The 17,222-nt window shown below is 37.0% G+C and overlaps 1 protein-coding gene across 1 annotated transcript in view; it reads right to left on the minus strand.

Annotated features, from left to right (window-relative positions):
• Positions 1-14,024, minus strand: part of LOC150095700 (ankyrin repeat domain-containing protein 13D-like) — a 131,825-nt gene extending 117,801 nt beyond the window's left edge. Inside the window, exon 1 of the mRNA XM_090409945.1 lies at positions 13,915-14,024. Coding sequence (XP_090266071.1) covers positions 13,915-14,013 — 99 coding nt within the window. The 5' untranslated portion in view covers positions 14,014-14,024. The remainder of the gene's footprint in view (positions 1-13,914) is intronic.
• Positions 14,025-17,222: the final 3,198 nt, after the last annotated feature.

Raw genomic sequence — 17,222 nt, forward strand, 5'->3', positions numbered from 1 at the left:
AATAGTTTACCAGGGACAGAAAAGCCAAAGAAGAGGTGGATCTCACAGGAGATATTAAAGATAATGCAAGAAAAAAAGAGCAGTGAGAATTAGGAGAGAGAGAGATCTCTGTGGAAATGGAGAAACAGCATGAGCAAAATGCAATGAAGTGAAAAAGGTGGCTAGGAAAGCCACATCAAAATGGCTAGAGGAACAGTGTGAAGATATTGATAAATATGATACTATGATGAATATAGAACAAGAGAAGCACATAAGATGATCAGAAACATCGACACGAAATGGAGTCCAAAGTAGGGTTACCATATGTCAGCATTGATGCAGACATGTCCGCATTCTGATTATGAAAATATCTGTCTGTATACATTTTCGAAAAAAAAAACATTTCTCCACATTTCTGTGGGAGCATTTTAGATTGTTTCCCCAGGCGTTTCTCCTGTGTTGAAACATTGCTGAAACAAGAATGCAGGAGGTTGGTTATATTATAGAACAATTGAATCAGTAATCGAATCGAATTGCACTTTTAGATATCTGCACTTGTTGTTTTTTTCAATTTTTCGCTCTTTCTCACTGGCCTCATGTTAATTGCGCTACTGCGTGCTTAGTGCTATGATAGTGGTAATGTTTGAAGTGGAAATCAAGACGCATCCTTAGTTTTGTTCATTTTTAATTAGTATTAATGACCTTACCAAGTAAGAGATATTAAATTATCAAATTGTATACACATACAAATTGTATGTATACACTTCTTGATGGAGCGAGGTGTGCAAGTTGATGACAGCTAATGTTTTGACCAATTTTCCAATTTGAAGAGATTTGTTGCTTCATATGATTATTACTATTACTAATATTACGGGCGACTCCAGGGAGTCCTTAGACTCATCGAGGGAGGCCCTAAACATTATGTCCACACAACTATATGACATTCTCACAGTATCTATCATACCTTGCCTTGAACTCACTCACCGTCATAGCACCCACAACAGACTCTGGCAGCTTATTCCACTCATTTACCACTCTAAAAGTAAAGAACCCAGCTCTAACACCCCTGCTAACCACACTCTTGCCCAGCTTCCATAGGTGTCCCCTAGTTCTCCCACCACCAGTCCTGATCTCAAAAATATCCTCTGAATTAATCTTATTGAAACCCTTTAGCAATTTGAATGTCTCCATCATATCTCCCCTTTTCTGCCTATCAACTAATTTCTGCAACCTATAAATTTTCAGCCTGTTCTCATATGGTTCATTCCATAGACCTGCTATCATCTTAGTCACTCGCCTCTGGATCCTCTCCACCTCCTCCCCATCAAGAAGGAACCTAGGTGACCAAAACTGGGCACAGTAGTCGAGATGAAGTCTTATCAAGGCTCGGTACGGAGGTACAATAACTGACGATGGAAAAGAAGTGTCAAGTCAGAAAAAACGGTGCGACTACATTGAATTCTGCAAGAGTGAAGAACAGTACAATGAAATTGTAAAGATGGCTCAGTTTCTGTTTGCAATTTCAAGTCACAATGCCAGTGTTGAAAGGATCTTTTCATTAATACAAGCTCAGTGGACCAAGGAAAGAAATAGACTTACCATAGAATCTGTGAAAGGGCTTGCTATAGTTAAATTTAATTACAGACATTTTACATGTAAAAATATGCTCGATTATTTGTGTCGAAACAAACAACTGCTAAAGAAAATTAGGTCTAGTAAAAAATATGCATGGGCAGCCTGGGCTGCAAAGTAATGTATGTAGTGTGATAAGTCTAATTCTTTTTCATGTAAGCCTACTCTTGTTTCATAAGACTTATGATGACACTTAAAATCTCATATTTTTGTGTGTTCTAATAAGCATACTCATCACATCTAATTAATGAAAAGCTTACAAAGGTAAAGATTTAAAACATGTGTATTTATTTTTGTGTTAGATGTTTGTGTCCGGAACAAGTTTGTCAGGTGATGGGGTGTCAGCATTTTGGCATTTTAGAATATGGTAACCCTAGTGCAAAGCAGGGAACTATAAAAAATGGTGAAATCTTGATGAACATAGAAGAAATAGAAGAGATTTGGACAAGATACTGGTCCAACAGAAGTTTGATGACTCAGGGGAAATATCACCACCAAGCACAGAGGGAAAAACAGGTATACTAAGAGATGATGTAGTAAAGGCAGTAAAACATCTGAAATACCATAACAGCCCCAGGAATGATGAGATTACTGGAGAGATGTTGAAACATAGTGGCGAGATGATAATAGAAAGTACAGTTGTGTAATATGGCATGGGAAGAAAACAAAACACCAATAGAATGAACAAGATCAATCCTAATATCTATTCACAAATAAGGAAGCAAAATGGACTGGGAAAATTACAAAACAACAATAACTCTAACAAGTCATGTGGGAAAAATATTTATGATATTAACAGAAAGAATAAGGAAACTACAGTGGAACCTCGGTTATCGAACTTAATTCGTTCCCGAAGGCTGTTCGAAAACCGAATTGTTCGAAAACTGAAACCATTTTCCCATAAGAATTAATGGAAACTAGATTAATCCGTTCCCGAACCCAGATGATTGTTTATTTAAACCTTTACAACAGTACTTCGTGCATAAGATCATATCTTCTGGTTCCCATCTGCCATACGGCCGCGGGAGGGTAGCTATATGCTACCATTCTAGGGAGAGATGATTATGAGCAAGGTGGTTTCCCATTGCCTTCCTTGCCGTAAGTATTTATGACTGTAACCTGTGTGTTCACGGGGCCGGTTTGCCTGCTTGCGGGATGAAAAACCTCAGATAAACTGGCGGAAAAAACCCTGCGGCCCACGCCCAAGACCGGCTAACTTGGCTATGGCTGAGGAAGATCCTTAAGCTCGTCACGTCGTGGATGGGAATCGAACCTAGGACACTCCTTCCCCAGGCATATGGTTGCGAAGCGCAAAGCCACTAGGCTAACCGCGCGGACATAAGATCATATACAAACATAATAAAAATGCATAAAATCTTACATAAAAAGAATAAACACAATAAATAGATAAAATATAGATGAAAATTGATCGCCTCTTTATTTCTGAGTATTGTACAGATCGTTGATTTCACCATACCGAACTGCATAGCAAGATCCAAGACACGAATGCCATTTTTATGTTTGGATGCGATTTCTTTTTTCATCTCTGTCGTGGTTCTAACAACTTTTCTTTTTGCTTTGCTGCTATCACTATTCTTCTGCAGCCCCATGGTGGCTTAATTAATAATAATTTATGAAAAAAAAAACCACAAAGAAAATCAAGAAAACTCACTGCAAATTCGAGCAGGTGTCTGCACTGAACGAAGGCTGCCGCGTAACTGACGCTTTCCCACCTTACAGCTCAGCACGTGGTTGCCGTTTGCCTGTTCAGAAACTGGGGCATTTTTTTGTTCAAAAAAATATGTTCAGGAACCGAATTGTTTGAGAACAGAGGCGTTCGACAACCGAGGTTCCACTGTAATAGAAGAAAATCCTGAAGACAAGAAGCAGGATTTATAAGAGACAGAAATACTGTGCAGCAAATATTAATGTCAAAATTAATTCTGGAGAAAGCTCTATGTAAAAATAAAAATGTTTATACCTGTTTTGTTGACTTTCAGAAAGCATTCAACAGCAAAGATTAGAAAGTGACATGGACTGTACTTGAAATTTCAATTCAAGGTATGAAAAATATGCGATTTACAGATGGCATAGTCATTACTGAAGAAGATGAAGTGGAACTAGAAAGAACAGTGCTGAAGTTAAATGAAGAAGAAAGAGATATAGATTAATAATGAACATCGATAAAACAAAAAACATAATATTCAGTGAGAAGAGGAGGAAAAAGAAAATAAAAGTCAATGGACAAGAGCCGGAAGAGGTTAGGAATTTTACATACCTTTGTAATATAATTTATATATAATATAATATAATAATATAATATAACAATATAAATATAATATAATAATATAATATAAATGAGATAAGATCTCAGATAAAAAAAAAAGCTAAAATAAACCTACAGTCAATGGATAAGATATGGAAAAGTAAATCAGTGAACCTTCCCATAAAGCAGAGACTGCTGGAAACATGAATATTCACAAGTACTCTCTATGGTTGTGAGACATGGGTAATGGTCCAAGACTCCGTGAGATGAATATTAGCTTTCGAAAGAACTTGTTATAGAAAGTTGCTATGAATTGGATGGGTGTATAAGGTTTTGATTTTTATGGCACAGACATCAAAGGTCATACTGCACCAGAACACAGCAGTACATATGGTAAATGGTTAGAAGGACAATCACAAACATCCATGCCCTTGGTGGGATTTGAACCCACAGCCACTTGGCTGGAGAGTGCATATGCTAACCACTCAGCCAACCAGGCCAGCATGTTAAAGGTAACAAATTTTTATTATTATTATGACACCTTCAGAGAATCCAAAGACTCATCGAAGGAGGGCACCTACTCCACAACTCTCCGTCTACACCACTCAACCACCAACTTCAACTAACCACAACTACACCAATGCCATCTACCGCCGACCACCACTATTGGTTTTTCCACAGACAATCACAAACATCCATGCCCATGACGAGATTCGAACCCACAGCCTTTTGGCTGGAAAGCGGAATGTGCCAACCACTCGGCCAATCAGACTTGCAACTGTATTAATAAAAATATGGTTCATAATCTAATGCAGAAAGTAATTCAATGGAAACTAAATTTTTTGGAAATATCTACAGAATGGATAACAGTAAAAAGATTAAAACATTGATGCTTGGTATAATGGATGGTAAAAATAGAAGGGGACAGTCAAGGTGAGATTGGGTAGATATGTAAAAGAGTGATGTGGAAAGAGTTTGCAGGATTTGAGTCCTGACAATGGACAGATAAAAATGACAAAGAATGGTGAAACACGGACAATGGACACATGGGCAATGATGATCTTCTAGCTAGACTCAAGAAGACACCAAAGTTCAATGCAAAATTTGCATATTTTTCATATACAAATAGTAAAATGGTATATCACATTTTAAAATACTTTGGATTAGAGATAGTTGTAGAAAGTTTTTTTTTTTTTTTTTTTACATAGTTACCCAGTAAATTATAATGGACAAGAAATTAGTTATTCTTTTTTTAAAATCCTATACCCAAACATAAACAAAGTTTGCATGTGAAGTATCTTCACAATTATGTTGAAAGTTTATTTTTTACTTGGTTAGACTATAATAAATTTAGTTTAATCCTTTATCCAAGTGAGAGCAAAAAACATTTGCACCTGAAAATATCTTCAGGACTGAATATTTATTGTACTATCTTACCTGGGTAAGTAGTACAACACCAGGCAACTCGTAGCAAAGGTGGAACAAGCTACCAACACTCCTATCCCAGTATCTCCCATAATGCAAAATACATCTCCTTGAGGATATGTATAATATTATGCATTAAGGGATTGGCCACTACTCAGACTAGTTTCGACCTTTATTGAGGTCTATATAGAGACCTCAATAAAGGTTGAAACTAGTCTAGTATCTTTATTGAGGTCTATATAGAAACCTCAATAAAGGTCGAAACTAGTCTAGTATCTTTATTGAGGTCTATATAGAAACTTCAATAAAGGTCGAAACTAGTCTGGGTAGTGGCCAATCCCTTAATGCATAACATTATACATATCTGCAAGGAGATGTGCTTTGCATTATGGGAGATACTGGGATAGGAGTGTTGGTAGCTTGCTCCACTTTTGCTATGAGTTGCCTGGTGTTGTACTACTTACCCAGGTAATATAGTACAACACCATATTCAGTCCTGAAGATATTTTCAGTCACAAACTTTGTTTGCTCTCACTTGGATAAAGGATTAAACTAAATGTATTATATCTTCAAAATTAGATTACTTTATAGAAAGTCTGCTTTGTATTATGGAATACTAAGGTAAATGATGTGAAGTCAAAAGCTTCTATATACAGGCATCCTATTTGTGAAGATACTTCATGAGCAAACTGTGTTTGCTTACACTTGGATATAGGATTAAAACAATATAATTTCTTTTATCTATTATAATTTACTTGATAACCTAGCAAAAGAATTTTTTAGTATTTCTTGTCTTTTATTTTAAATCATTTTATTTTGAATATTTTAAAAACATGATGATGATACACCATTTTATTACTTATATATGGAAAATATATGATTTCTACACAAATTTCAGCCTAGCTCTCGGGCACAATGGCTATTGACTTTGATGTGATCAGACATGTTATTTTAGGCTGTACCTGACTGAATTTTATAAGGTTTTTTTGGGAAACTCGCATTGCACTGGGGTTAACACAGTTTGAAATCTACTGTCTCTCCCTATGCATGAAAAATGCACAAGGTCTGATGGCAGCGTAGGCCCCGCCTGCTATGAGGATCAGTGGTGGGTGTATGGTATTTTAGGGCAGTAGGTTTTCACTCTGTGGCCAAGTGAGTTCTTGACACTACTTTCCTCTGTTCTTTAGGGCATACTAAATTATAATATATTGTTCTGCTGATAGACACCTGCGTGTATGTGTCTATAGGATTTGCCAGTGGTCCCGAGCAAATTACAGATAATCCTGTGGACTCAAAAGTCCACAGGATTATCTGTAATTTGCTCGGGACACCTGAGCAATCTTTATTCTTTCTCTATCTGTGTCTTTACACATTTTTCACTTATTACTATCATGGCAATACCTCTGAATGAGGGCCATATCTAAGGAGGTATATAAGGAATTCCTCAGACTGGAAAAGCCGCTGAGTGACAACTGGCCAGGAAAAGTTAAGCTTTTTGATACATCCCCCCCCCCCCGACAAGCAGTCACAGAAGACAAAATGGATGACATAAGTGATGAATTCATTACACAGATGCAATCAGACTTTGTACCTCCCCAAATCTAGAAGATACTACATCCCAAGATAGCATCTGTCAGACCTTGGAAACACATAAAGAATTCCAAACGGTCAAAAAAAAGAGAAAAATATCTATCACTACAGAGATGGAACCCAAAACAACAGAGATGGAATCTGGCAATGCACCTAAAGAAAAGATACCACCAGTCATCTTAAAGGATAAAGAAAAATGGATTCCTGTCTCATTAGCCCTCAGGGAACATAATATCACATTCTCATGGGCCAAAAACTCCGATGAAGGAGTTAAAATTCAACCTCCCACAGACAAATGACTAGATTTATGGGCAATGCAAATCTCCCATACCACACCTTCGCTTTACCCAGCGAAAAGAACCTGAAGGTGGGTTCTTCATGGGTTGCCAAAGGTATCACCCCTGAAGATGTGATCACCGATCTTTCCAGACAGGGCCTGTTCCCAGTTAAAGTGAGCAGGATGCTCAGGTCAGATAAAAGACCAATGCCTTTGGTGCTGGTAGAAATCAGCAATACACAAAAGCAAATCTATGAACTGACAGTTGTATGTGGACTCGAAATATCAACTGAGCCACTCAGGAAGAAAGCATCAGCAGGACAGTGTCATAGGTGCCAAAGGTTTGGACACGCCCAAAAATTCTGCAAGGTGGCCTACAGGTGCTTGAAGTGCAGCAAGGGACACTAGACTGACACCTGCACCGAGCCACGATCTACTCCTGTCTGCTGTGCTAACTGCAGAGGACCTCACACTGCAAGGGATGCCTTTTCAATCCAAAAAATCGAGGGTCAGCAAGAGTCAATCTTGCTCCTCTTCGCAATGATGCCATAAGCAACCAAGTAGGTCCCCCCCCCCGTCCGAAACACCTCACCTTCAACCACACAGGAAGGAAGGAACATGATACACAACCATGACCAAAACATATGCCGAGGCTGCACAAACTAATATTCCTACATCTCTTGAGCAAGCAAATTCCAACCTAACATCAGTTTTAACCGCTTCACTTGTCACCATGCTACAGGAATTCAGCAAAACAAGCCCTTCACCATCTTCCAGAAAGAGATTCCTGCAAGGCATTCAAAACCATTATAACAGTCATCTGTCATGAGTAAAAAAATTCAAATCAAAGTCACTTATGATAGTAGCATGGAATGCAAATGGATTGATAAACAAGGTCCTGGAACTTCAAGAATTTGCGACTCGTCTCAGTGCTGATATCATCTTGACTGGTGAAACACACCTAAGACCAGCTAATAATCCTAGAATCCATGGCTACACTATGTACAGAAATGATAGACTTGGTGCAAGAGGTGGCGGCACAACCATATATAACAAGAGTTACCTAAATCATAATACAACATCCAACCCCCAAACCCTAAACCTGGAGGTGACCGGCGTGGAGGTGCATAGCAGCAATGCTGGCAGTCTCAAGATCTATGCTGCTTATAATCCTCTGAGTGTTCCTCTGCTGACGACAGATCTGCACTCCATACTCGGATCAAATGACTCCATAATAATAGCAGGAGACCTCAATTCAAAACACATAGCTTGGTACAGCTCTTCAATTAACACCAAAGGCTACACGCTATTCAACTATGTAATGCTCAACTCTGTTGTTGTGGCCGGATCTACCGAGCCCACCCATTTCGGCCCATTAGGCAGCTCGGATGTGCTAGACATCATTATTTTTAAAAATATAAGATACCAATACAAATTGGAAACAGTTAATGAATTATCTTCTGATCACAGTCCCATAGTGCTCAATCTAGGTTCATCAGATCAATTCTCTCTCCCACACACACACATTCATACCATAGGACAAGTTAGCCAAGGTTCTTCCGGATTATATTGGTCTGGTGCCCAACATCAGTAAAAAGGAAGAGATAGATTCAGCAGTAAATAACTTAACCATCCAAATTCAGAAAGCAATAGAATCAATCAGAAAAACCACTGTCTTCCACCCACCCAACCAACCATATCCCAGAGGAAATCATGGACCTAATTAGAGCAAAAAACAGAGCCAGAAAAAAATTCCATAATAGAGCCCACAAGACAAAACAGTACTGAACAACCTAAACAAACAACTTCGTGAAGCTTTTCAAAAACACAGAAACCATCAATGGGAAGATCACTCCGTCTGGAAATTCTTAAGAGCCATCTGCACCAAACTGCAACTCATACCACCCCCCCCCCAGCCCTATACAAACCAAGAAGGGGATTGTTCATACAGATAAAGAGAAAGCTGAAACACTAATAGATAAGCTTGAATCACAGTGCAATCCATCTTATGAAAATCTAAATATTAACCTTGTATACAAGATTCACCATCATGTTAGGACAACTTTACAACAGCATATTGATAATTCAGAACATATCACTCCCACTACTCCAGCAGAAATAATAAATATCTTAACTCACCTAAACAGTAAAAAGCCTCTAGGCCCAGATGGCATAACCAACCGAATAATAAAACTACTTCCAAGAAAGGCCATAGTCCACTTCGTCAACATTACCAGCATTTTCCCACCGCTTGGAAGACAGCCACCATCATGCCATTGAAGAAGCCAGGGAAAAATCATCAATTCCCCGAAAGCTACAAATCTATCAGCCTGTTGTCCAGCCTCCGAAAGGTGACAGAGAAAGTGATCCTTACAAGGCATCAAACAGAAACAGATAAGTTAGGAATTTTGCCCAACGAGCAGTTTCTGCAAAGGCCCATAGCACAGTTCAACAAGTACACTGGCTAGTGGAGATCATCACAAAAGGCTATAATTGGAAACTCCATACAGCTGACATCTTCATCGATGCTGAGAAGGAGTTTGACAAAGTATGGCATCAAGGCCTTCTTTACAAACTCATAAAATTTAACTTTCCAATCAAGTTAACAAAAATAATCCACTCATATCTGAAAGAGATATATGCAGGTCAGGGTCGGCAAAACGGGTTCGTCCAGACACAGGGTCTTGGCAGGCGTACCTCAGGGCTCTCTTCTGGCCCCTCTACTGTTCTCAATCTAAGTAGCAGACATCCCTCTGAACTCGAGAACAACATTCACTGCATTATATGCAGATGATACTGCATTAATGGCAAGATCTCTAAGCCCAAAACTGGCAACTAGAAGACTTCAAAGCAGTATACATATACTAGAGGGGTGGCTGGCAGACTGGAGGATCCAAGTGAACCCCAAAAGAGCTCAGCCATACTGTTTTCTAGAAAGAAAATCCACAGTATGGAGGACATTCATCTTTTGAGAGTTAAGATTCCATGGCAGACTGAAGTCAAATATCTTGGAGTGATTCTTGATAAAAAAAACTCCTATTCAGCAATCATATAAGACACACTGCCTCGAAGACATCTGAAGTAATAGCACAACTCTACCCTGTGATCAACAGAAAAAGCAAACTGGATACACAAACAAAGTTAATAATTTACAAGATGGTAATAAGACCGGTCATCACTTATGCATCCCCTGCATGGAGCCACACTGCAAATACAAATATTCAAGAACTACAGAGATTACAGAACAAATGCCTTATTAGAAACTCCCAGATCCATAGAGAAGTGAACATTCCTTACATCTCTTCCCTTCTCCTAGATCTAGCTGAGAAGTTCTTTACCAAGACAAGCAACCACCCAAACCCGTTGATCAAGGAAGCTTTGGAATATAATGAAGCAGAAAGCTACAAATATAAAAGGCCCAAGTCAATCTTACGTCCAGCTGAACACAGCTAATTTCACTGCCCTCACTGGGCGAGCTTATAGCTCATAAACACTCCATTCAAAGTTCTTCCTTTACAGACAAAGAGGAATATGAAAAGCATTTTTGCTTCACAACTCAACTTGGCAGAAACTTTATTCGTTAGTCTAGCTCTCAGTGAAAAGATCTGCTTGGTGGCATGTTTTTGCCTATCACTGAGTGGGACCCCATCGCTGAGCTTCCTGTAGAGTTTTTGGAGAGGTATCCTTGCACTTTAACATAGCTCAATAAAGATCAAAACCAGTCTAAGCAGTGACCCTTCTCATAAACTTTGTTTGCTGACACTTGGATATAGATATAGGATTTTTGTCTATTATAATTTATTATATTATACAGTTAGTTCATCAAGCTTTTAAACAGGAAGGAAATAGAGACAACCCATACACCCCCTAGAGAGTACATATCAGGAATTTGATGATGAGGAGGAAATAGAGACAGTATATGCCAATGTAACATTGGATGAAATATAGTGGAGTTTTTGAATAAATGCTATATAATTTTTGTTACATGTGTAAGCTATGAAACTTACTTTACTGCACATGTTCCATTAAAGCTGTTAATTACTTTAATAAAAAAAAAAGAAAGTTAAATGATATAAATGTAGGCAACAACAGTTATTGCAAAAGGAACCTACCTCAGTAGTTAAGTTATTAAATGAAACTAAGTGAAACAGGGATGAAAGCTCAAATCCTGCATATGGCATAGATGTTTGTAAAAAAGCTTATTCTGAATAAGCTTTAACTCTTGAGTTTATGAATGTAATTTATTAAAAAAAAATAAAAAGAAAAAAAGAAAGAGAGAGAGTACAGTCGAAAAGTGGGGAAATGACTGGAATTAATATCAAATTGGAAAAAAAAATAATGCAACCATATGAGAATAAGTGAAGTAAAAGATAGATTAGCAAGAAAAATATGATAGTAGTAGTATGGTATGGAATAAATAGATTGCAGAGTTATATTTTTCGGTTCAATAAACAAGAGTCAGATAATTAGAGAATAGTATGTAAGAGAATTAAAAATGAAAGGCATGTGACAGTATAGATATAACATGATATTGAGAGTCAATGATCAAGGATGTACTTGATGAAAGCATGTTTTCTCAGTGAGCATTTGTGATGTGAACAACATGCAAAAATACAGGAAAAGTAAGTGAATGAGATGACTGTTTTAGCAAAGAATGAATAACTTGAAAGCACATAAGTACATGTGAAAGGACATAAAAGGGAGAAAAAAAATGTCAGAGTTAAGACAGCAAGTCTCACTTGTGATAGCATAAGAAAAATAAGTTGACCACAATATTAAATGACTTTACTCATCCCTGGTTGAGCTAGTTACTCAATGCAATCATGCTCAAAGTAATGATTTCATTATCTTTAGCATGCAACAAAAAAAAAAATCATCAACTGTAACTATTGTTAATTAAAGTGGCTTTCAGTTTATTTTGTAAATTAACTATAAACCAAATTATGAAATGAATGAAGAAGCTTATTTGGACTTTCAGGGTTAACATTCTCTTTGTTGTTCAAGGGACTTACAGAAAACTGGAATTTATTATACACATACATAAATAATGACTTGTATGAAATATTTTTTTATATCAGCTGCAAAACAAGAAGTTGCAAAACTTATAGCACATGCAAGATACTGTTAAGTAAATGATTAAAGAGAAAGAGGAAACCTACTGATATTTCTTAAACAGCTGGAATGTGTAGTCCTTGAAGAAAAGTGTGAGGAAGGCTGCTCCAGAGACCAAAAGCAAATTGAATGAAAGAGAAGGGAGAAATTGATTCAGTAAGACTGAAAGTGAAATGTGTGTTGACATCAAATGACATTTTAATGAGCTTGAAGGAAAGCAGAGAACTAATTACCACCAGGACAAAACAAACACAAAAAAATACATACAGAAAAGGCAGAAATAGCATGTCCATGAGAAAGTCATCTGTTTAACCAATCTACCCTTTCTTGGAGTATCAAACATTTTTAGGAAAGTTTTGGTGTTACACTTCAAATATAAGAATACTGTAAGGTTAGACAGATTTGGAATTTATAAAGTGTTAAAAGTCATATAGATGAGTAGTGTCTTGGAAAGAACAAGCCACAAGATTTTCTGGAGGCTGAGGTGGCTATAGATATAACATGTTTGTGCTAGGAAAGGCAAAAAGTGTAAGACAAACCATGAAGAGAAATCTGAACTTATCTGATGATTTGAGTATCACCAAAGATAAATAATAGTGAAGTGAGATTCCTTATGAGAAATAAGACAGGACTTCATTTTGGCAGTAGTGAGTTCAATGGATTGTTCACATTCACATCTTGCTGGAGAATAGCAATAAATGTTAAAGGCATTAATTATGGAAGTTTTTGAAACTGAACATTTGAACACAATGAGATTTGTCAAATGAAGAAGAGAAATGTAATGTAGTCATAAGAAAGAGAAGAAAAAAAAATACAGATAAGATAAAAATTGCAGATACAGTGAGAGGTCATTTTTGTATAGCAGGTGCATGAGGAATATAGATTTCATCATTAATGGGGAATTGGTGCAACAGAATGCGACTTTAAAAACGCTTTACTTGATACTAATAACTATGTTTCCAAAAACCTGCTCTCTGCACATATTTACTAAACTTTATTCATATTGTTTCAAGTGATTAATGTGCAACATCTTTGACTTGCAAACTGTGATAGCAGATGCACAGCTATGTGCATTTTCGTTACTTAAAGCTTGCATTCTCTAATTAGTTTAAATTTTAGTAGAGAACGTAGCAATAGTAACAAAACTGATGGTATAGATATGAAAGGTCACTCATTTTTTTTTTTAATTCACCCTATTTCTATCCTTTATAAGATAGCTGAACTTTCTACAAAAGCTCGGCTATTGTAGAATGGGCTTTAGCATAGCAACTGTACTCTTAAACGGGTCATTTTCTTCAGGATTTCATCTCGCTATTTCGCATATCGTATTATGATCTATAAAACTACACTTGAACTATTCAACTATAGCACGACTACAAATAAAGGAACAAATGAATTTATTCTTCACAAAGGATAGTTTTTAAATCAATAAAAGCTGATGGTATTTTTAGTTAATTTAATAACGTACAGGCATTGTGTATTTGGATAATTTCTTGACAATACTTAATTTTTAGGATTAGGCATTGTCGAGTGGCAGCTTGTTATACTGCTCCGTTTGTCTTCGCCGATTCAACCTTCTACCATTGCTTCTGAATATATTTTTCCTCACCATTTTATGTGGATATGGTCTTACCTCCTTCTTTTTTAATAAAGTATCGAGTTCTTTGTAATTGTTTTGCCAAATTAAGCAATGCAATGGAAACTCTCTTTCAAATCTGTTAGGTGGTGACATGCTCAGTTTCAGTCACGTTTACTTCTTCAAAAATTGCAAAGTTTTAAGAATGAAGTAAGTATACGTCGGCGACAACAAACAAGACATTTCACGACGCTCCATCTTGACGCAAATCCCATTACAAATATATATCACTTTAAATGCGAACTACATAGCAAGAAACCCAACCACAAGCGACATATGTTAATACACAGATACATTGCCCTCTCTCGGAGAAAATCAATGTCTCTAATTAAAAAAAAAAAAATTAAAAAAAGTGAAAAGTTCCCAATACAAAAAAAAAAAAGGCATCCGGCAAGGCGACACCATATCTCCCAAATTATTTACAGCTGCACTAGAGGAAGTCTTTAGAAGCCTTGATTGAGAAACAAAAGGAATAAACATAAATGGAGAAAGGCTGCATCATCTGAATTTTGCAGATGATATTGTCCTGATAGCAGATAATCTTGAAGATCTGGAAGAAAGGTTAAATCAGCTAAATGAAGCCTCCATAGAAATTGGATTAAAAATAAATAGAGAAAAAACAAAACTGATGATGAATAAATACATAAACCATAGAACTATCAAAGTTGAAAACCATGAAATAGAACAAGTTACTTCATATGTATATTCAGGCCAACTGTTATCCTTTGAGGAGTGCCAAAGAAAAGAGATTGAACGAAGAATTCACCTTGGATGGATGGCTTATGGGAAAATGAAAGACATATTCAGAAGTGACAGCCTTATGAGTCTAAAAAGGAAAGCTTTCGACCAGTGCATACTTCCTGTCCTAACATATGGAGGAGAAACATGGACTTTAACAGAAGCCCTAAACAAAAAGCTGATGGATGAGATCTCAAACAGGTGTCATGGATATTGTAAAATACATTAAATAGGCTAAGTGGAGATGGGCTGGCCATATTGCCAGATGCAGTGACGAGAGATGGACTAGAAAAACAACAGAGTGGAGACCAGTGGATGGAGCAAGACAAAGAGGAAGACCGAGAAGAAGGTGGAGAGATGAACTGGAACAAATTCCAGGAGTGAGATGGATGGGAAAAGCAGAAAAGTGATCTGGAAAATCATGGGGGAGATCTTCGTCTAGCAGTGGACAGAACCAGAAGGTTGAAGAAGAAGAAAAAATATAATGATAACAACAAAAAAGAAAAAGAAAGGATATCGTGTCTCATATTATTATGAGACAGATACATAGCTTAAGAGTCATTAGATGACTTTGGTTAGGATTACCAACTGCTGGTAAATATTGGACAAAAACTGACGTGTCCATGAATATAAGAAAAAAAAGAATTTTCGAGGAAAAATTTTTATTTGCAATTGCTTTTTCTTCTTCTTTTTTTTTTTTCAATGAATTATTCTGTACCCAGACTACTCATGATTGTCATTTGAACCTGAGCTTATGAGTGAACTGATTTTAAAAACAGAATACTGTATTTTCAGTGATAAAAAAAATGCAGTGTCAAGTCGTGAGAAAACAGAAAACTTTGATATAATACCGTCAAGAAAATATAAATAAAGTTAAATAATATGTAAAATCGAATAATATGTTAAATAAAACCAAAATTGTGACGTACTTATAAAATGTTAACTTTTTTTTTTGCTCTGCAGAGCTTTAGACATCTTTTTTTTTTTTTTTAATCTTTTCAGGGAAAAAAAACTTTCAATTGACATCCAGGAAAAGCTGTTTTTACCTGGATGTGAATTGAAATAAAAATTAAATAAATACGTTAATGCCTTTCATTCTCTAAAGATAACAGGTAAGGCCGTTTAGACCTAACTTTTGACACAGAGACAGGTAATTCTACCCTTAACCAATCAGAGATATATGATCCAAGCTTATCACTAATTTTAAATGGCATCCGGTGAATTTGAATTGATATTAAGCATATAAGAATTTGGTTTTAAAGTAAAATGATGTCTGAAAAAGTAGCTAGCTGCTAGTTATTTTTCTCTTCATGTCTGCCAAAAGATTTCTTAGGAGCTATTATTCAAACTCCATTTCTTAGGTATTTCAATATATTCAAACTCCATTTCTTAGGTAGAAATGGAGTTTGTCACCATACTGATAAATTAAAAAAAAGAAAGAAAAAAAAGAAAAAGAGTTATAATTTGAATCCGGTCCCAGACCGGAGGAACTCTTACTACGTTACGGGGATCGAACCAAGGTCTCTCTGACCAAACGGCTTCGTCTATACCGACTGAGCTATGGTGACTCAATGGGCAACTACATATGGAAACACGAGACTGAACAAAAATGAAAAAAAAAAAAAAAAATTCTGTATGAAAGGTACTAGGACGCAGAAACTTTTGTTTTTATATTTGGTATATTAATATGCATAATACATAATTCATCATATTATTTTATCATTAATACTTATATTATCATACATACATACATACATTTTCAAGGCCCACCTTTCCTAATTTGATTGTGGGGCAACAGCTGCAATGGGAACTTCCAATGGTCATGATCCTCTGCCACCAAGCTCAGGTGTTCTGGTGGGATTCCCAAACGTGTCCACCCAAGGTTTTGCATACCATCTATCTAGCGAGTCCTTGGCCTTCCACGTGGCCTCTCACCTCTGGCTTGGCAAAAAGAGCCTGCTGAGGGAGCCTCTATTGTGGCATTCTGACCAGGTGCACGTACCAACGTAACTGTGATCTCTCAACACAGAGAAGCAGAGGTTGAATATTGAGGGTTTCCAGAATTACAGAGTTTCTGATTCTGCCCAGTCTTGTCAGCCCCACAACCCCTCGAAGGAACCTCATTTCAGCCGCTTGGATATGTGTCCGCATTCTTTCAGTCATTACCCAACTCTCATGACCATAGCTGAGGATGGGGACATAAACTTATTGAATACAGCCAGCTTTGCCTTCTGGCTTAACTCCCGCTTCAATACTACCGAACGGCCAAGCTCCAACAATATTGAGCTTGCTAAGCCAATTCGATTATCTAGCTCTATTTTCCATCATTCGTGAATATGGACCCAAGGTATTTAAACTTCTGCACCTGCTTCATTGGAACTCCACTTACATGTAGAGTGCACTGGAATGGTTGTCTTGAGACCACAAATGTTTCAATTTTGGCCACACTGATCTTCATTCTGGCATCTGCACAAACAGCTACAAATCTATCCACGGTCCGCTGGAGGTCATCTGTGGAAGAGCTAAGCAGAACTAGGTCATCTATCAATCCAGTCCATAAATATTAT

Source organism: Typopeltis vanoorti, chromosome 20, assembly GCF_054136105.1.
Source record: "Typopeltis vanoorti isolate ZY-2024b chromosome 20, IOZ_Tvanoo_1.0, whole genome shotgun sequence".
NCBI lineage: Eukaryota > Metazoa > Arthropoda > Arachnida > Uropygi > Thelyphonidae > Typopeltis > Typopeltis vanoorti.